This window comes from Fukomys damarensis, unplaced genomic scaffold (genome assembly GCF_012274545.1).
Source record: "Fukomys damarensis isolate Sample0158 unplaced genomic scaffold, DMR_v1.0_HiC HiC_scaffold_27, whole genome shotgun sequence".
Taxonomy (NCBI): domain Eukaryota; kingdom Metazoa; phylum Chordata; class Mammalia; order Rodentia; family Bathyergidae; genus Fukomys; species Fukomys damarensis.
The window spans coordinates 4,832,476-4,854,839 of record NW_022900939.1 but is presented as its reverse complement, the minus strand read 5'-3'; the positions used below and the strand labels follow the sequence as shown (position 1 = coordinate 4,854,839).

General features: G+C 39.2%; 3 protein-coding genes and 1 pseudogene across 3 annotated transcripts; all 4 read left to right on the top strand.

Moving 5' to 3' along the window:
* The first annotated feature begins 374 nt into the window (after window positions 1-374).
* LOC104874244 lies at window positions 375-1,563 on the top strand (annotated as a pseudogene).
* Window positions 1,564-10,944: 9,381 nt separating this feature from the next.
* On the top strand, window positions 10,945-11,874 carry LOC104874281 (olfactory receptor 4C16). Its single transcript, XM_010641302.1, has one exon. It carries the CDS (start codon window positions 10,945-10,947, stop codon window positions 11,872-11,874), a length of 930 nt encoding a protein of 309 aa, XP_010639604.1.
* A 4,484-nt stretch (window positions 11,875-16,358) lies between these two features.
* On the top strand, window positions 16,359-17,303 carry LOC104874271 (olfactory receptor 5D16). The gene has a single exon (XM_010641297.1). The coding sequence runs from the start codon at window positions 16,359-16,361 to the stop codon at window positions 17,301-17,303; it is 945 nt and encodes a 314-aa protein (XP_010639599.1).
* A 2,810-nt stretch (window positions 17,304-20,113) lies between these two features.
* On the top strand, window positions 20,114-21,070 carry LOC104874260 (olfactory receptor 5L1). The gene has a single exon (XM_010641288.1). It carries the CDS (start codon window positions 20,114-20,116, stop codon window positions 21,068-21,070), a length of 957 nt encoding a protein of 318 aa, XP_010639590.1.
* The last annotated feature ends 1,294 nt before the right edge of the window (window positions 21,071-22,364 follow it).

Below are 22,364 nucleotides of genomic sequence, written 5' to 3'. Positions count from 1 at the left end.
GTTCTCAGGCTAGTTATCCCCAATGCAGTCCATACCTACAGCAGATGTGTTTAATAAATAACAATCTTTCAGGGTGCCTTAAGATAATGGACATCAGGAAGCCACTAGACAATGACCACAACTCACTGTTAAAATGAAACCTACTTCTCCTTTGAGCCACACGTACATTTTTCTCTTCCACCTATATTGAAAAGCTGGTTCTTTTCCAGTATTCAATAACTCATCCCCACCAGATTTTTGCTACTGCCTTCAACAAATTTCCAATTTTGTTTTTTCGATGATAATAAAAACACTCAAGAAAAGTTTGCATTATGTTGTACCAAATTGTGGGTGACTGTACAACTATACATTTGTTTGCAGTAATTTTTATCATAATTTCAGATTTACGTGTTTGTTCCTTGATTTTTTTCACCCTTTATTTGGAAATCATGCAAAACGAGAGCTTTGTAACTGAGTTTGTCCTTCTGGGACTTTCACAGAATCCAACAGTTCAGAAAATGGTATTTGTGGTGTTTTTGTTGGTCTACATCACAACTATGGGGGCAACATGCTGATCGTGGTGACCATTGTCTGCAGCCCTGCTCTGCTGGGCTCCCCCATGTACTTCTTCATGGTCTTCCTGTCCTTGCTGGATGCCTGCTTCTCCTCTGTCATCACACCGAAGATGATTGTGGACCTGTTCCATGAGAGGAAAATCATCTCCTTTGAAGGCTGCATGATGCAGCTGTTTGCTGAACACTTCCTTGCTGGAGCAGAGGTGATTGTCCTCACAGCCATGGCCTATGACCGCTACGTGGCCATTTGCAAGCCCTTGCACTACTCCTCCATCATGAACAGGAGGCTCTGCTATGTTCTGGTGGGCGTAGCCTGGACCGGGGGCTTCCTGCACTCCATCATCCAAATTCTCTTCACTTTCCAGCTCCCCTTTTGTGGCCCCAATGTCATTGACCATTTCCTGTGTGACTTATTCCCATTACTGAAGCTTGCCTGCACCAACACACACATCTTTGGCCTTCTGGTGGTTGCCAACAGCAGGTCTATCTGCATTATAATGTTCTCCCTGCTGCTTGTGTCCTCCGGTGTCATCTTGTTCTCCCTGAGGAAGCACAGTTCTAAAGGGAGGGGGAAGGCGGCCCCAATGTCATTGACCATTTCCTGTGTGACTTATTCCCATTACTGAAGCTTGCCTGCACCAACACACACATCTTTGGCCTTCTGGTGGTTGCCAACAGCAGGTCTATCTGCATTATAATGTTCTCCCTGCTGCTTGTGTCCTCCGGTGTCATCTTGTTCTCCCTGAGGAAGCACAGTTCTAAAGGGAGGGGGAAGGCTCTGTCCACCTGTGGGTCCCACGTTGCTGTCGTGGTTTTGTTCTTTGTCCCCTGCATATTTACATACTTTCGACCTCCCTCTGCCTTCTCCTTTGACAAAATGGTGGCCATATTTTACACCATTTTATCTCCATTACTCAACCCTTTGATTTATACTTTTAGGAATAAGGACGTGAAAAATGCTATAAGAAAAGTTTGGAACAGGTTGGTGGCATTTTCTGATGAAAAATAAAAAATTAATCCTCTTTCAAATAATAAAGTTATGTGTAAAGCAGTCCAAAGGTTTTTAGATTAAAATTTTATGACATTTCCTCTGTACAGAGTGTGTTGTTATATGTCTAGAGAAATAGTTTTCCTGTGGTTGTTAGAACACATTTTTATTTTCATGTTAGGCATTACTTCTGAGATGGTAAGTGAGGTATGTTCTTATATCTAAGTGAAAGACAGTTGGATTTTACGTTTACTTAGAAACTTTCAATCCATGAAAGAATTGAAAAGCAAATTACCTAAGAGACCACTTACCCTTCATTCCGTTCCTTGCTTTGTGTGAACAAACTAAAACAGCTTTGCTTTAGGAATGGGAATTGTCAGGTGAGAAAGTGGCCAGATTGAGGGTGGCGATCTCAGTGACCTAGGAAAGCAAGCGGGACTCGGGACAGCTGTGAGTGTCCCTGTGTGATGTGACTTTCAGCGCTGCCCAGTCATCTGGACTGCCTGCCACCTTTGACTTCCTTGTTGAATTTCTTTAGAGATGCGAGGAGATCTGCCTATGTATGAATTCCTTTTGAGCCAGGTAATCTCCCCATGCATTCTAAGGAGCTAAAGGAGAGGAAGTGGGTACAGATTGGATACTGGAGTAGTAGCAGTGAGTGCTTCTCATTCCAGGACAATAAAGGCAAGCCCTTGAGACACCTCCTATCTGGACACTATGCTAATGCTGCCCTGCAATGACCCTTTTGCTCCTTACAGAAAAGAGTGGCCAGAGATACTAGAAATTACAAAGTAAATTTTAAAAGAGGATCATACTTCAACGTACTTGGTGATTTGCTTTTTCTCTTGACTTGGACAACTCAACTGAAAAGAATTCTATTTGAACAATGATCAGGTTTTAATTTAGATATGTTTTATATATCATTGTCGCACTTAAGACGTATAATTCTCAGATTGTCAGGTGACTTCTGGAATAAATTTGCTTACAGTAAAATTGCAACTTTTCTTACTCTATCAACACTAACAAAATGTCAATCAGTTGTATAGTGAGGAGGAAAACACTAAATGACATTATGTACTTTGCTTCCATGCCAACACCAAAGTTAGTGAGTGTATTTTATTCATTTTCTTCCTAGAACACATGCGGCAGGAAATAGGTAAGATTTCATTACCTCCCTTGGTGAAGTTTACTATAAATTAAGATTAGGGTCTAGGGCCGGGGATTTAGCTCAGAGGTTCGGTGGCCTGCCTTGCAAGCACAAGGACCTGAGCTCAATCCCCAGTACCAAAAAAAAAAAAAAGATTAGGTTCTAAAATATAATCTGCAACAAGTGTGTATATTTTGTAACAAAAGCATAGAGACATGCTAGGGAGTAGTTCCACTCCTTTCCCTTGTATTTCCATCATATGTCTGTCCTCAAAGCAGTAATTATTTCTTAATGTCCTCTCCCTTCACATGGTGATTTTTGATATTTGGTAAATCATTTAACCCCAAGAACCAGCTAGAAAAATTGGGATCATTTACTTTAAGAATCTATAAATCCAAGATTTGAAATGCAATAAAGTGACACAGTATTCTGGTCAGACTGTTGTGTCCAGCAGTTTCTTGTCGCTTGCATTTTACATTGAAATACAAATATGTTCTTATTATTATAACTCTCAATATCTCATCATGAACTTTCGTAATTCTAAAAGGAGAAAAATAATATTCATCAGAGGACTGAACAAATAGTGAAACACACCCCAACTTTTTCTCTCCCTGTAGTAATAAGCAGAATTTTGCAAAATTCTCAAGATAATGCTTGTTATTTTAGCTGTCCAGTTTTTTCTTTTTTTGGTACTGGGGATTGAACTCAGGTCCTTGCACTTACAAGGCAGGCCACTGAACCGCTGAGCTAAATCCCCAGCCCTGTCCAGTTTTTTCTATTTGATTTCACTTAAGCGTTGTGAGTCTCATTCCAGTGATTTCAGTGCGGAGGCTGTGTAACTTATGTTAACAGTAACACAGCTTATATTTACCGTAGCCATTCAAGGAAATTTCGGAAACACATTGTTAGTTTAAAATCGGGAATTAGAATTTCCCTGGATATTTTGAAGAAGATAACAAAGAACTATCTCAGCAAAGCATGGAATAATACAGGAATACTTCTGTGCTAATATATGAGTGATACAAAAATGAGGCCATGCGCACACTGGCAGGGGGCAGCACTTGTGTCCCTGTGAGTTTGGTACCGGCCCCTTACCCTCCCATCTCTGGTCACACTGACGACTTCTTCTACTGAGTATGGTCTTTGCCCGTCTCTGGCGTGGGCCTTCTTTTCTGATAGGGCATGGCTTAGTCTCTTCTTTCTGCTTCCTGCTTTGCCTATGTTTAAAAAACACCCCTCCTGCTTGGCTTCATTAAGCACACGCCTCGAGTGTTTTGTTTTGTGTTTTGGAACACTTGCAACTCTCTGATCTGCTACATACTTATGTGGTTGCATTTTCTGTTTGTCTTCTCTCACAGGCTGCAAGTGACAAGGTATGGGATTTTTTTTCCCTCTGGCTCACCGAACCGCCCTCGGGCCGACCACCTCGCCTCTCCGGGACCTGGCGGAGAAGCCTCGGTTCCTCCGGCCCGGCCCGGCCTGTCGGGTCCCAGGGAGCCCGGTCCAGGCCCCGAGGAGGGAGGACGGAGCATGCAGGGAGAGCGCAGGCCCAGCTGCTCTCCAAACCTCTACTTGGGGGTCGGGCTCCCACGTGGACTTCGGGGGTCCCTGACGGCTTTAGGCTCGGGACCTATCGGCTAGAATCACGGAAGGGAGACGACCGGGCTCGCCAGGCAGACACCCGAGCCTGAAGGACACAGGAGTCTGAGCATCAGCGGGCAGAGGTCGGGAGCAGTACGGGGAGGCAGGTGCCTCTGCTGGAGAAGGTTCTGTTGGCGGAGGCAGAAATGAGAACCCGGGATCCGGCGCTGTGAGCGGAGAGCAGAGGCGGAAAAGACCGAGAGTGACCCGGGGAAGCCAGGAAGCCAAGGTAAACTGGAGACAGCGGCTCCCATCTGTCGGAATTAAGAACGATCCAGCGTTTGTTTCTACCCCACCGAACCGTTCTTCCGCCCGGCGTTTGACTTGGGCACCACCCAGTGGCCCAGCCATGTAAAGGCCGCGCAGATCCATGGCATCGATGCAGAGATTAGCAGCAGCGGCGAACAGGGCGGTGCCTAACCGCACAGAGATTAGGACGCCTGCTTTGTTCCAGGAACAATTTACGAAAAAAAAATCTGAGGATTTACAATAGCAGCATCTTAGCTTCTATTTCCACGGATGTAATAGATTTCCCCCTTGAGAAAGGAATTGTTTTCTGAATAACAAAATGCTTTTCCTGTTCAGGTTTCTTCTGCTCCTCCGTCGTTCTCTGAAAGCCCTGCTGAGAACGCTGCAGAGGGACCCTGCTCCATCCTCTCCAACAGATTCCAAAACGCAAGTTTTCCCCCTGTCCCACCTGTTATCGGAACTCGGTGCCCATCACTTTCCACTGAACACTGTTCAAGTCGTTCTCACGGACTTGGTCTCCGCGTTTCACCTCCAGGACCGCGGGCTCCGTCTAAATTAACAGAGACGCCTAGGAGTCCCTGCAGCGCGGAACCAGTCCTCAGAGCCCGCCGCTCTCTCTTTAAGATAGCACCATTTTGACAATTTGATGCTATTGCTAATATTTCACAAGGCTTTGAAAAAGAGAAATATCGCTCGATCTCATTGAGATGGAAAACCCAAAAGTCGAACTTGGAAGACTTGGGAGATGGTTGGGGGGCTTCCGGGTGGGGTCAAGAGTAAGCTGTGAACTCGGAGATGTTGGCCAAAGGACGGAAATTTTCAAGAAGACAGGAGGGAAAGGTGGTCAGTCACTGCTCGGGGTGGCAGTTTAGTTAACAGCGATACCTCAGGGGAGAGATGCATTCGGCGAACGTCTGCTTCTGTTTGTGAACGCCACATCAGGTGGTGAACACAACCCGAGTCGTGGGACCAGTTAAATCGTGAGACAAGGCACTGCTGTATTAACAGATTGGTAAAAGGGTGAACTTTACACGGTCTCACTAAGGCAAATGAGTAGGAAAGGCATAGATGCACTAATTAGCTTGACCTAATCAGTACACAATTTATACATCACCTTGTACCTCATAAATACACAAAACATTGCTTCATCAACTCAAAAGAAAAAAATATTTAAAAACTACAATAAGCACAATAATTTTCCTTGGCTTGGGACTGTATTGAAGGGAATAGCATATTTAATTAGGGTATTTAATATTTGGGATATGAAAAACACTGAGATGGAAATTATTTTATGACTCAAATTACAATTTACAATGAGGCAAAATGAGTCAATATTGATATTTGCTCACATGAAAACAGCAATATTTGTATGCACATATTCATTCAACCCTGGCAATGTCCTGCATTGCATTTGGTGGATACAGACCTCTATTTTGGAACAATTTTTCTTCTCAATAAAGGACTTGTTGAAACATTTCTCCCAGTGCTATCTGGTGTATGTGTTTTCCTTGAGTTTTGTATACCAGAGCATCTTCACTTCACCTCTGAAAATGAAAGATAGGTGCACTGAGTACTGATTGTAGGCTGCTGATTTGTTTGACTTTATTTCTTTTATAGACTGAATATTGATACATTTTACATATACAGTACAGTTACATTCATCATTGGGATCTTGCACCTTTACATGACAGGTCTTGATTCTCATTTTTCCCCTTGTCCCTGCCCTCCCTTCACCCCCTCCACCCTTCCCTATTTTACAAAGACTGTTTCCATTTTCTTCCTTTTCTCTTTTTTCTCTTCCCTTTTTACCTCTCCCCACCCCTCCCATTTGCCCAGTATCTTTAGACCTTTTCTTCCTATTACAAAATATCAATTAAATTTTGACTCTTATTTGCACTTTTAATTTATCACACCAGAGAAACTGTACAGTATTTACATGTGTGTCCTTTTACTTTCACTTAAGTGTATGTCCTCAATGTGCATCCACTTAGCTATAAATATTTCTAGTTTCTCATTCTTTATGGCTAGTAGTACTCCACCTGTTTTAAAAAAAAATCTTCTTTATCCAGTCTCCAGTTGATAGGCAATTAGCCTGTTTCCAGGTTTTAGCTGTTACACATATCTCTGTGGTATGATTCTTTTAATTCTTTTGGGAAGATACCCAGCAGGGGACTAGCTGGGTCAAACAGGACTTCCTATCCTAGTTCTTTGAGGTATCTGCATATTGATTTCCATAGTGGTTGCACCAGTCTGCACTCCCACCAACAATGAAGAAGGGTTCGTACCTCCCCACAACCCCGCCAACATTTGCTATTGGTTGATTTCTTGATAGCAGCCATTCTTTTCTGGGTGAAGTGGAATCTAAGTGTTGTTTTCATCTGCATCTCTCAAATGACCAGTGACATTGAACATTTTTCATATATTTATTTGCTGCTTTTACCTCTTTGTCTGAGAAGTGTCTGTTCATTTCAGCTGCCCATTTTTGAATCTGGTCTTTATATTTGGGGGGGTCTGATTTTTTTGAGTTATTTGTATACTCTAGATAGTAGACCTTTGTCTGAGGAGCAGCTGGTAGAACTTTTTTTCCCCACATTCTGGGTTGTCTCTTAGCAGTGCAGAAGCTTTTGAATAAAATGAGATCCCAGCTGTTGATTTTTTGAGTTAGTTCTCAGGCTACCGAAGACTTGTTCATTAAGTCTTTTCCTATGCCAATGTCTCTGAGAGCTCTGCCTAATTTATCTTCCTGCATGTTTAATGTTTCTGTTTTAATATTTAGATTTTTAATCCACTTCAATTTTAGTTTAGTGCATGGTGAAAGATACATGTCTAGTTTTAATCTTTGGCAAGTTGAAATCCAGTTTTTCCAGTACCACTTATTAAAGGGGCTATCTTTCCTCCAGTGAGGGTGGTTGACTCCTTTGTCAAAGATAAAGTAGCTGAGTATGTCAGGAATTGTTTCTGCCTCTTCTAATCTATTTCACTGATCCTTTGGTCTGTTTCTTTGCCAGTGCCATGCTGTTTTTAACACAGTGGCTTTGTAGTATAGTTTCAAGTTAGAGATTGTGACACACCCTTGTCATGTCTCTGTTGCCTAGAATGGCCTTTTCTATTTTAGTTCTCTTCTGCTTCCAAATTAAATTTTGTATTGTTTTCTCTAGTTCTATGAAATATAGAGTTTTTGATTTCAATAGGGATTGCATTGAATCTATATAGTAATTTTAGAATATGGCCATTTTCACTATATTGGTTCTTTCTACCCAGAAACAAGTGATGTCTTTCCATTTTCTTACATCCTCTTCTAGCTCTTTTTTTAGTGCTGTAGTTCTCAATGTAGAGGTTTTTGCTTCATTTTTTAGATTGATTCCTAGATATTTCATTTTTTGGATGCTATTGTGAAAGGGATTATTTCCCTTATTTCATTCTCAGTGAGTCTGTAATTTGCATAGAAGAAGGCTATTGATTTTTGAGTATTTACCTTGTATCCAGCTACTCTACTGTCTGCTATTTTCTATTACTAGTTTATCTTCATTCACTGAAAAGTTTTGTGTTATTATCTGTTTGCTTCTTCTTAATAAGGTTATATAATATAGAACATTAACAAATGTAATCCATTTTTCACAATGTAGAAGGTATTAAGTCAGTCCAGAAATATCTCAGGCCTCTCCATTTTTGGCTCAGAGATTTTTCTGAACCTCTTGTGAGAATAAATATTATTTTATGAAGTTGAATATTTGAATATCCTGCAAACTGTTAGTTACCCTTTTGGGAAATATGTTAAAATAGTTCCTCAATGCACTATTCATTGGGGTCAATGAATATTTATTGATAAGATTAGCAATAAGCACATTTTAAAATAATCACATAATAAAATGCAGTATAGGAGTTATAGCAGTGAAAATGCACCTGAAACTATATTCAACAACCCACAAAATTTAGTAACTTAATTTGAATAAAGAATAAAAGTAACCCTTAAAGTTTTTACACAGTACACTAAATTTTTTAAACACTCAAAATCCAGTAAAACTAAAAGTATACACATAGGGCAAAGGCATTTTTCTTTTCAGAAGCAAGATAGTTATACACATTTCTAAAGTCAGAATAGTGTTTATTCTTGCAGGTGTGAGGATGGGGGAATGTTAAAATGAGTTTAATTATTGTAATATTTCATTCTTGATATGAGTAGTAAATTTACATTCTTGTATTGTTTAAATAATTTCAGAAAACAGTGATATAAAGGTAAATTTAAAGTGATGATAAAGTGATTTGGAAATATATGAATTCCACATATATAATTTTATTTTAAGGAGAAACCCCTATGTGCTACTGAAAATAATGTGCTTACTCCTTTGTTATTCGACACAAAAAGAGCAGCTTTAAGAGGTAATTTTATCACGGAAACTGAGCAAGCCAAAATAAATAAACTACATGTGCACATCAAGTTCCCAGGAAAACATAAGCAATCTAAATCCAGAGCTAATACAAGAAAGGAAATTGTAGAGATAAGATCTGAAATCAATGAAGTGGATATTTAAAAATCATGACAGATAATCACTGAATCAGAGAGCTGGTTCTTTGAAAGAATAAATAGAACAGAAAAACCTTTAGCTAGTCTCATAAAAGAAAGGAGAGAAAAGAGACAAATCAATATAATTAGAAATGAAAAGATTGATGTCATGAAGGACACTGTGCAATTGCACAAGATTATTAGCAACAACTACACAAACTTGTTTACCAATAAATAGGAAACTTCTGAAAATGTGAATCAGCAAAACAGAACCAAGACTTAAAAATCCTGAATAATCCAAAAAACAGGCAATGAAATTGAAATAGTAATAAAAACCTAGCAACTAAAAAAAACCCAAACAACCAAACAAACAAACAAAAAAACAAAAAACAAAACAAAACAAAACAAAAAACGCAGGACCTGCTGGATTCACTGCCAAATTTAGCATGTAAAATCATCTTTTGAGAGCCACAGACCAAATTTTGTTTGTAAAATAAAAATCATATGTAGCAACCTGCAGGTTACTTACTTGGCTATTAGATTCTTAAATTTTTATACAACAAAAGACCTAGAAATGGAAAGCCATTCTGGAAAGGAAGAGTAGCATTGATCAAACATCTTCACGAAAGATTTGATGAAAAGCCACAATTATTGACAAGTTAATGAAATGCACAGCTATGAGTCTTAATTTATATTTAAAAAAATATATGAGGGAAATAACTGTATTCTAAATATGGACAGTAGAATAGTACTGATAACAAAAGAAGTTATACAGTGAAATAAATGGCCTAAATCCTGGACTTTTAGAGGGCAAATGTTATTATACGAATTTGCCTCCAAAGATTAATTTATCTTCAAGCACAATTATTTCAGAACAAGTGACTGAAATGGGAAAGCGAATTTTACTGTGTGTTGTGTATCATGTTTATTTCTCAGGTTATGGAAAGAGAATTAAAACAAGTGTCAATAAATATTTTCTGGACAGTAAAGTTTTTTAGATTAATAAATAATTATTTTACTATAATGATTAAAGTATGAAGACTCAGTTTCCAAAATGTTAACAGTGTAACTATATTGCAGGTTTTCTGATAAAAGTTAGTAATTGGAAGAAAAAAAGTATATTTCCTGTATTTGAATAGCAAAGAATGTTTTTAAAAATAAGAAAATAGAAATGACTTATATGATGTATTAATATCACGGAACATTTATTTCTGCCTCCCTGTAATGTCCACAAAACATTATAAGGGTGTTTCATGGTAGCAGAAGATTATTTATAGGACATAGAATTTTCTTGTTTTTTTTCAGTGTGTGATATCTGAGAGAATATAGCATATATGTTTACAAATGGACAGTTATATACAATGTATAATATAGATAATACATTTTATGGGGTTGGGTGTGCAATTTTATATCTATATTGTAAACCAATCATAGTCAAAATATTCTTATTTATGCTTTTATTTTTTTTTAGCAAAACATTGATACATTTTCGATAGACATAAATATGGCATGAAAATAAACATAAAATGATCCCTTGAACTTTACTGAATACAAAAAAAGAATAATGGGAACCATACGTCTAAATTTTACATCTATTGAAATGTTGAAATTAATCAGAATCATGTCAAAGCTAATAAGGGGCTGTATTTGGAAAGTGCTGTGGGAAAATACGTTTACAACTTTATTCTAGGCTGATAATGATTCTATGCGATGGTCATTCATACAACTAGAATGTCTCTGGTAATAAATAATTACTTTTGGTTTAAAAATTCCATAACATCACATGTGACATGGTAAATTAATTCCTTTGTTTTTGCAGCTAAACCGCTTACAACTGCCCCTTTTTGTGATTCACGAAGCCATGCAGCTGAACACTAATGTGACTGAGTTCATTCTGCTTGGGTTGACACAGGTCCCCGTTAGGAAACTGATAGTGTTTATGACTTTCTTATTTTTCTACTTGGCAATGCTGCTGGGTAACCTGATGATTATCACCACCATCAAGACCAGTTGGGCACTTGGGAGTCCGATGTACGTCTTCCTTTTCCACTTATCCTTATCTGGCACCTGCCTCTCTACTTCTGTAGCCCCTAGAATTATTGTGGATGCACTCTTGAAGAAGAACATAATTTTTTTCAGTGAGTGCCTAATCCAAGTCTTCTCCTTGCATTTGTTTGGCTGCCTGGAGATCTTCATCCTGATCCTCATGGCCGTGGACCGCTACGTGGCCATCTGCAAGCCCCTGCACTACACGACCATCATGAGCCCCAGGGTCTGTGCAGTGTTGGTGGCCGTGGCCTGGGTGGGGTCCTGTGTGCATTCCTTAGCTCAGATTTTCCTGGCCTTGAGCCTGCCTTACTGTGGTCCCAATGTGATCGATCACTATTTCTGTGACCTGGAGCCCCTGCTGGGACTCGCCTGTGCAGGCACCTACGTGGTCAACCTGCTGCTGGTGTCCAATAGTGGGGCCATCTGTACAGTGAGCTTTGTCTTGCTGATGTTCAACTATGTTGTCATCCTGCATTCTCTCAGAAACCACAGTGCTGAAGGGAGGAGAAAAGCCCTCTCCACCTGCATCTCCCACATATCTGTGGTTGTCTTGTTCTTTGTACCTTGCATATTCATCTACACACGCCCTGCCACCACCTTCCCCATGGATAAGATGATAGCTGTGTTTTACACAGTTGGGACAGCTCTGCTCAACCCTCTAATTTACACACTGAGGATTGCAGAAGTGAAAAACGCCATGAGGAAATTGTGGAGCAAGAAACTGATCTCCGATTTAAGATGAATGTCTTTACCCAAAGAAGCGAGGGTATTTGGACACAGAGAGACACTAAGAGGAATGTGTGCAAATGAAAGCAGAGATTGGGATAACACATGCAAATCAAGGAAGTACCACAAATACTTTCCCCAATGAGTAGATGCTCATTCCAACTTAATGGAAAGACTAAGGTGACGCTTTTGGACATCAGACAAGATTCCTCTCCTGATTGGTCAGCTGGTCACAGAATATTGCCTTTAAGACCAGAGTTGAGGAAGAGGCAATGATTGAACAGAGGTGGATGGTATGAGGGTTCAAATAGAGTAAACAGAACCTAGAAGACCGGCTGGTTTGACTTGTGATCGGCCTGGCTGTAGCAATGACCGTGGATGCAAGTTTGCCTTTCACATGAACAAGAGCAGCAGTAGAGCAAATATTTTAGGAAACAGAGATAAGCGTTCTGCTCAATAATTTTTCGCACATGTACACGTTCACTCTTGAGTAGACACGGAAATACAGAAACTCCAAAGGAGGAAGGAGGCCACCTGAGACATACACTGTGGTTGGAGAAGAAGCCAGGCAAACGCATAAAGGGACCACTAGGTCCCACTGTGGGCAGAGCAGCAATTACATAATCAGAGAAATCCTGACTATTGGAAAATAATGAATTTGATCTGAAAGAGTCAGAGAAGAATTCATGGCAGATCTCGCATCTGGACACTCTTTATGTATGAATATGATAATCCAAAAATCGGAAATATTTTATAAATGGGCAGATTCAAAATATAGGTAGATAATAGGTATATAATATTCATGGATATGAAACTTGTGAGAATATGAGGAATACTAAGCCTGGTAGAGAAGGCGCTGGATTTCTTTTTATAGGAGCCTCATTATGACCATATAAGTGACTCAAAATCATTCAGATTTACAAACTGGAGAGCAAGGTGGTCATTAAAGAATTCACTTACTTGCTTACCTTTAGTTTATAGCTAATTAATGTATCATTTGGGGGAGAATTGTTATAGTCACATGGTCCACTTTCTCTTCTTTTCACTCAACTATGTGAAGAATCTCCAGTAGAAAATAATTTATTCAAACTAATATGCAAATATAAGCTGAATTTTCAAAGGACTGTTTTAATGGCAGTGTAATATACACATACACAGGATGCAGCTCAGCGGCACAGTGTCTGCCTAGCAAGCACAAAGCCCTGAGTTTGACCCTCCGAGTGCAAAAATATAAATATATATTTATATATTCTATATATAAATATAAATTTATGGGCCTAAAGACCAAGAACAGCAGACAGCATAGCCCTGTGCACAGAATTCCTCGGTGTTGTTTGTAACACGAGACACCCTAATGGACTGGTTCTAATCCAATTGCTCTCCTGCTAGCACTGAAGAAACAAGACTCTTGTCTTCAGCACAAGTGCAGAGATGTTGGATTCATGTGCCGGACAAGAAGGTCGCCAAGGAGGGCCCGGGGATGTAGCTCAGTGGTATCACTGCCTGCCCTGCAAGCGCTAGGTCCTGAGTTCCATCCCCAGCACAGTGAGAAAAAAAAAGAAGAGAAAAGAAAGAATGTCACTAAGGAGCCAAGGAAATGAAGGCAGAATCAAGTTGTTGTTCATGTCATAAAGATTCAATTGGCCTTCTCAGTGACCAGGAGTGGCATTTAAGAAATGATTACTAAATAATTAACTCCAGCTGCAATTTGTCATTATGTAAAATAATAATAATAACAATAACAATCACGCTAACACTAGTAGTGGGATACTCTGTGAGTTATCTTGGATCACAGGAAAATGACACTCGATGAAGCTAAATTCCATAAAAAAATGTTCGCAGGCTACTGTTGATCTTCACAACTTTTCTGTGAAATGAGAATTACATCATACAGGAGCAGTTCATTCTAATTGCATGTTCTGATGCCCCTGGAGAAATAGGCAGTCAGTTTTGTCTAGGAGAGGACACCACAGGGAGCGGCAGTAAGAATAAGAGTGCTTGCTTCTCCTCCCAGCAAGCTCTCCAGAGGCAGGAGGAGGCTGTCTTCCCCTGGCAGGTTTGCTTTTCCAGGTCTGAGAACACATGCATGAAGTTTTCCATGTAAGGTATCTAGAAGACACATCAGCTTTTGTAGGTTCTTCCTTGGAAAATAATTTAGGGAAAATTTGTACTGCTGTAGACATTCTGTCCTGCATACTCAGGACATAGGTGACGTGCACCTTGTGCAGAGTGTAGTTGGGGGCTCTGGCTGGGCTGGTCTTACTCACGTCAGTGCCAGGGAATGGGCAGGACAGCCCGAGGGTTTTCTGCAGTTTGTCTTCATCTGCAGATCCACCTCTTCACACCTGTGAACCTTTAGGGTTACCTGCAAGGAAAAGAGAAATGGAAATGGAGTTGAACTCAAGGAACGGAGTGACCCTTCCAGAGAAACAACAGAGAGAACTTGATCTAAATAAAATGGTATAATATGGGGAAAATTGGCCTCATTTGTGGAAATAAAGAGAGAAAATGTCTAAAGACCACATTGCTCAGACTTAAAGATTACACAAATTACTTAATACATAAAATAATACCGTTAGGGAACTATGGATCCATGATATTCAAATTACAATTTAGTCATATGTTGAAATCAGACGGAAAAAAATTCATTAAAGTCTACCAGTACCAAGAAATGTAGTAGTAATTCTGAACTACAGGAGATTATGTTTCTTCCATTCCTCTCCAAAGAAGTCTACGGACATTTTTGGTTTTCACAGCCAGGTGGAGTTAGTGAGAGTCTTGTCCAGCGAATGAAGCTCAGAGATTCTTCTCTACCCCATACAATTCACAGGGCAACCTCGCATAAGAGAATCATCAGGCACAGAAGATAAACACACCGGAGGTTTGGAAGCCCTGCAAGGGAACAATGTGAAAACGTTGTGATGTGAGAATATACTGGAAAATATTGCTTTCTCATTGGTTCTTAAATTCTTGGACCTCTGAACACCTAGGATTGTGGACAGTAGTTAGGGTGATATGGTTCCCTACATGCATAGTGAAGGACGTCCTAGAATTTGTCACTCGGGTAAAAGAGCAGAAGGAGTTTTTATCAGAAATGACTGTCTGCAACATGGGGGTGTGGGATTCAGTGAATCTCCTGCTCATGAAGGACTCATGAGTAAGAACCAATGCAAGGTAAGGCCCAGGAGAAATGGATGTGTTGGTTGCCATGCTATTCTGAAATTCTGAACTTTTAGGAATGTAGCCTGCGGGATCTAGCCAGCAAAAATATAGGAGGCCAGGTTAAGTTTGAACTTTACATAAAGAAGACTAATTTCTTAGTGCGAGTATAGCTTGTGATATATTTGGGACTCACCATTATCTTTCGGAAAGACAACTAGGGTCTTGCAATTTATGTGCAGATCCTACGTGGATTCCAGTCAGACAAACACGAAGATCTCCGTGTAATAAGAATCCCACTCTCATGAGTGGCTTCTGAGTTGGGTGAGATTCCAACATTCCCATCTCCTTTCTTTAGAGGTAATAGAGAGAGACACTGAGTGTTCTAGACGGTTTTTAGGGAAGACAGAGCGGCATAGGAAAGCAAGGTGTCCTTGTCTATGCTTATGAGGATTTTACACAATTACTCCTAAATGGGAATCTTCCTGTGAATTCCATTTTATGTGTGCAAACTTAACACCAATACTGATAGGGGATCTGCGGCCCTCACTATTTTCAATTTCCATACTTTTATAATGCAGAGTCTCTTAAAGAGAGTCAAAAGAAACAGAAAATCGAGTATCCAATGTGATATTTATGAAGTTAAATTGTTATGATACCCATTTGTCACGCAAATCAGAGCCTGCTGTCAAGACATAATATCTGACTGAGAGTGGAGGAAACTAGATTTATTGATAATCCAATATTATTATTTTATCAGGCAGGCCATGGCTTCTTAAATCTTTACTTTGCTCATCTGCTGAAGAAAGCAGCTCAATAGATTAAGTTTGTTACAAATATCAGAAGCAATTTCTGGCTTTGATATCTGCCATAAATAGTCACCATGAAGAATGATTAAAATGCTAAACCAATAATTATATCAACTACAGAAGTAACTTCAAATGCTTCCACTTTTCATTAACAATTGTAGGACCAACATAACAAATTATTTCTTCTTCTAAACTTTTGTTTGTAGAGCTCATGACATTCAGTGACATTTGAATGTTTCTCACGAGAATTTGACCACCTGTGACCTACCAAATGGCTTGAGCTAATAATTATACTTGCATGGCTATAATTATATTTTGCAATATTAGCAAAATGTTTAAGAAGGTAATGTATGTCAATGATTTTATTTCTGAAACTTCAGTTATTCCTATCTTGCACATAACAGGATAGTTCAAGACTCTATGGTGTCTCACCCTTTATTCTTCAAAGGGGAGAGTTAAGCATGGTTTATGTGTCAATTATTTTCCATATTTTATCTCCAAGGTTGATTTTCAGATCTCACCAAAAGGAAACATGTTTTGGACAGAGAGAAATACAACTTCTGAGGCCACATTCACCCTCCTGGGCTTTTCAGATTACCCAGAACTGAAGGCTCCCCTCTTCTTGGTATTTCTGGCCATCTACAGCTTCAGTGTGCTGGGGAATCTTGGGATGATTGTAATCATCAAAATTAATCCCAGACTTTACACCCCCATGTATTTTTTCCTCAGCCACCTGTCATTTGCGGATTTCTGCTATTCTACCATCACTGCCCCCAAGATGCTGGTGAACCTAGTCGTAGAAGACAGAAGCATTTCTTTCTCAGGGTGCATGGTGCAATTCTTTCTCTTCTGCTCCTTCGTGGTGACTGAACTGGTTCTGTTTGCTGTCATGGCCTACGACCGCTTTGTGGCCGTGTGCAACCCGCTGCTCTACACGGTTGTCATGTCCCAGAAACTCTGTGCCCTGCTGGTGCTCGGGTCGTACACCTGGGGAGTTGTGTGTTCCTTGACACTTACGTGTTCTGCTCTAAAATTGGATTTTCAGGGCCTCAACACCATCAATCACTTCTTCTGTGAGTTGTCCTCCCTGATCTCCCTCTCTTGCTCCGATTCCCATCTCAGCCAGGTCCTCCTCTTCACTGTTGCCACCTTTAATGAGATAAGTACGCTGTTCATCATCCTCACGTCTTACCTGTTCATCGTTGGCACCACTCTGAAGATGCCCTCAGCCAGCGGACACCGCAAAGCCTTCTCCACCTGCGCCTCCCACCTGACGGCCATCAGCATCTTCCACGGCACCATCCTGTTCCTCTACTGCGTGCCCAACTCCAAGAACTCCCGGCACACGGTCAAAGTGGCCTCTGTGTTTTACACCGTGGTGATCCCCATGCTGAACCCCCTGATCTACAGCATGAGAAATAAGGAAGTGAAGGACACAGTCCATAAGATCCTGAACACGAAATTTTTTTCATATTAATGATATGCAGAGACTTACATTTAATTTGGAGGTTTCATACTAAATTTAATTTTTGCGAGAAAACTGTACATGGAGAGTTCAGTTTTTAAAATTGCCTTGGACTTTGAGAAAAAAATAAATCATGTTGGAAGGGGATGAATATGAGTTTTAGGTCAGAGAAACTATACTTGTCTTGTTTTGTGTAGCCCACAAAGTCTTTCCATCTTTTTCTACAAAATAATATCATGTAATTTAGCTTCTAAGTCAGTAATATGGAGCAAATGCACATTCACATCCCATCACCGGCATGTTGCGTAGGTGGTGAGAGTTCCCTTAGACCTACTGTGGAGCGGAAGAGGGACGTCTTCATGGTTGCAGGCTGCAGCAGCTCACCCCGCAGAGGGTGTCAATAAACACTGATAGAAAGTTTTTGTGTGCCATTCTCTAGTAAGAAATTTAAGCACGTCTTGGTAAATTCCATTAGTGATATATAGAGTCTGATTCATGTTTGGTATTTTATTTATTTATTCACATGCTTTTGAAAATATCTAATTTTGAATATGTACCTAAGTGTTAGAATTTTCACTTAAGTTTAAAAATATTTCAGGAATTTAAATTCCAAACAAAAATTTATAATTTTATGATATTTTTTTATGATAGCTAATTAATGTGTTCAATATGATTCACCTGAAATTCATGAAAGATCAGATTTCATACCTTTTGCCACCACAGATTTAAATTGTATTCTCTGGGAATATATTATTTTGCAATTTAAAATTATACAGAATTGACTTTTTATTTCTTATGATAATAAAGCTTCCTATGATTTTTTATCTACATAAAGTAATCATTATCTTAATTACTATCCTACTTCTATGCATTAGTTATTTTACACATCTTGTGAAATATTCAAGAGAATTTACAAAGTCACTGGAAATACACCCTTTACTTATAGCTACTGATAAATTTTATTTGTATTTATTTTAGTTAGCAAAATAATCCATAGATGAACATTTTTATTGCTAGAATACCACAGGGTTCAACAGCCTTAAATTTAATCATTTGAAAACAAATCTAGAAAAACAACTTTTTTTGTGACATGAATGTTTTGAAATATTTTTAGCATTATTCATATAATATGCAAAACTCTCATGGGTGATTGTTTTAATAATTTTCCATGTTTTACTTTAATTTTTGGTGAAAGCACATTCAATAATATCTGTATTTTATTTTTGTTTTGCTTTTTAGGTACTGGGGATCGAACTCTGGTCCTTGCACTTGCTAGGCAGGTGGTGGAACCACTGAGCCAAATCTCTGTATTTTAAATGGTATTGTATACAATTATTATAGAAATTGACTTTCAGTTTTTGAAAATGTAATGAAATCATACAAAATGATTAAAATAAAGCATGTTTCTCTCTTTTTTGTTTAATTTTTTTAAACCTACATTATCAGACTTCTGACTTCAATCTAACAGGTAGCAAACCATAAAGAATTTTGTGCCAATATTATAGGAAGAATAAGAGTTTGTTTTCCTCAATTAGTTTTTAAAAAATCTTAACATTTTCTGGAACTCATCAGACAGATGAGATTGCTGTGAAACCAACCATTGGAGGAGCAGAAAAGCCAGCAACAACACTTCTGGGCTGAGGGCTGGGGAAGGGGTCAAGAGATCAAGGGAGGAGGGATCAGAGAGGAAAGGGAAAAAATGAATTAAGATGTTAAGTGCATAAAGTATCATGAAGTGTGAAAGAAGTAAGTTTGGTTTTACACAAAACAAGTATTTCAAGTACTGTCTGAATGTCTTTGAAATGACTGGGCTATTCCAGAGAGATTTCTTATATTTTATGTCTTATCTCATGAGCATTTTTGTGAAATTTTAATTTTGTTATACCATAGAGATTAAAAATGGCTTCACTTAAGGGACACAATTCCCAAGAGTTTAAATTATAGTATAAATTTCCGACTGTACAGGGATAGGTGACACAACATTGGCATCCTCAACACCAGGGAAGAATGTCTGTACCTCAGGTTTGTTAGCTAAAACTAGACTGTTTATTGCAAAACAAAAATTAATATATCTATGAGCAAAATTTATTTCAATGATAATGTCTAAATTATCTCTTTGTAGTCACAAAATGTGTAGGAGAACTGTTTTTCTGTGGATTTATTCCATCCAATGTGTTTAAATTTAGTTTTGAGAGATAGTCGATGGGAACTATTTCCTCTGTGCGACTTCATTTGTATGAACAAATGCAGAAAAACAAATGGCACATTTGTTTCTCTTATCTCTGTCTTCCTACCTATGTCCTTTTTACTCACCTGTTTTCTTTATAGAATCTAGAGCTTCATATCATAGTAGAATTCACTGTGGCTGTCATTTAATTTTGTTAAATTAATTTAATGTGCCTGAAACCTGCACATTATGAAACCAGAACAGACCTCAGCTGGGGCAAATTAAAGATAACGACACACTATACTAAAAAATAGTTCATATCACATAGGTTTATAGCATTTTTCATTGCAGTTAGGCACAACGTAGTAAGTACAATAGAGAATGCAGACTAATTTATAGTTAGCTTTAAAATGAATCATGAATTCTCTTACAAAGCTCACAGGACACCCTAACTTAATGGCTGTGTGCATTTACAGTGATACAAATATGTGGTAGTACAAGGTTACTACTGATGCATGAACTGATTCAGAGTCATGTATTTTATGTTACCTGATAGTTATATTGCTACAGTGCAACTATTGTGATATCAATTATGTATTATTATATTTCTCAGAAGTTTCCAAAAGTGTATTACTTTTCTCTGACCTCATTCAAGATGGCCACGGTGGAGGAAAATTGCTCCAAGGCAACAGAATTCATTCTCCTTGGCCTCTCAGATGTCCCTGAGCTGAGAATCTTCCTTTTCCTGCTGTTCCTTCTCATCTATGGAGTCACCGTCTTGGCCAACCTGGGCATGGTGGCACTGATTCAGGTCAGCCCTGGACTCCACACCCCCATGTACTTTTTCCTCAGCCACCTGTCCTTTGTAGATTTTTGCTACTCTACAGCGATTGTGCCAAAGATGCTGGCTAATATGTTAAACAAGGACAAAGCCATCTCCTTCCTGGGGTGCATGGTGCAGTTCTACTTATTCTGCACATGCGTGGTCACTGAGGTTTTCCTCCTGGCGGTTATGTCCTATGACCGTTTCCTGGCCATCTGTAACCCACTGCTCTATATGATCACCATGTCCCAAAAGCTTCGTATGGAGCTGGTTTCTGTCTGCTACTTCTGTGCATCTGTGTGTGCTCTGATTCACCTGTGCTTAACTCTTAAAATCCCATCCTATAAGTCCAACGTGGTTGACCACTTCTTCTGTGACTTACCACCTGTCTTTTCTCTTGCCTGCTCTGACATATTTATTAACGAACTCATGGCATTCATTGTGCCCACTGTTAATGAGGTGCTTACCATCGTCATCATCTTCTCCTCCTACTCTTCCATTCTCATCACCATCCTGAGGTTGCACTCGGCAGAGGGAAGGCGCAAGGCTTTTTCCACCTGTGCCTCCCACCTCACGGCCATCGCTGTCTTCCATGGGACAATTCTGTTCCTCTATTGTAGACCCAGTCTGGGCAGCAGTCGGGAAGCTGACAAAGTGGCCACCGTCTTCTACACTGTCGTGATCCCCATGCTGAATCCTCTGATCTACAGCCTGAGGAACAAGGATGTCAAAGAGGCTCTCAGGAAAGTGCTGAGGTCCAACTTACCTTCCGAGGATCCATTTTCTTAGGTTGTCTCCAGTGCCAAATAGAATCTTTCAAGGGATTCTTGCTAAGATGAGTGGGCATGAAATGCCATGGAGATATTCTAGGACCCAGGGGTTTATGTTTTCTTTTTATTATCTTTAATGCATATAACCATTTAATTGACTTCATTTTAAGTAGGGAAAATAAACATTTTCTCATAGTTGTGATTTTTCTTGAATATATAAAATTAATTTCTCATGTGCATTATCATTTCAGTCATTTTCCATGATTTTCTGCTTTATTAGATTTCTATGGCAAGTTTATAATTTGGGAACTGTTATAAGCTATCATATCTGCAAAATAGGGATCATATTTTCTGTATTTTTGGTAAAATAGTCATGAAAATTAGAAAATGTATCAAATTCTTAGAATTTATGTGACATATTATAACTGATTAATAAATTTGGTATTGTTACCTTTTCCCTTTGCTTTGTATTTTACCTTCATTCTTGAATAAGCAATTACATCATGAATTTTGATACCCTACTTATTAAACTTTTCTGTATCTGTATTGCTATTTCCATTCTTTCTACTGAAAATTATTATATGCATTCACTACATTTTCTCAATGTATTATATTCTAAACACAGTAAGTTAATTTTCGATGGTTTGGAAACTGCTTAGCCTGGATGTAGTGACTTAGAACTATGCTTTTTATTTCTTCACAGCTTTGGTGGGCAGAAGTCTGAAACTGGTGGCACTGGGCAAATCAAGATGTGGATGTGGATCCCTCTCATGAGGTTCTTGGGAACATCCAATCCCTCTTCCAGCTCTGGTTTTGGTTGCTGCAGAAATCCCATGCCTTGTAGTTGTATCATCACACAGTGCAAGATGTTCCATCGGGGTCTGACCTCTTCTCACATGTGGTTATGTGTGTACACATACATGTGTGTGAGTGAAACGACCTTCTCCCCACCCCCAGCACGCTTCTGATGACATCTGGAATAGGAAGAGGTCTCCCCATGTCGTACTCCTTAGCTTAATCTTGTCTGCTAACTACTTTTTCTAAATAAGATTTTTTTACAGGTTCCATAAGAACATCTGAGACTTAAAAGCCCAACACACCCATCATTTGAAAAATGTATTCTAGTATTGCTTGCCATACATGAAGTTTACATTCATCTTAGGGAGTGAGTGCAAGTCAAGTACATAACTCGTCTTGATTCTTTTTATTTCCCTTCCCCTCCCTTCTCCCCTGCCCCCTCTATCTCTAGATCTCCTTTCCCCGTTTTCATTATTCTTGTTAATATTATTATTGTAATACACATTTGTAACAAA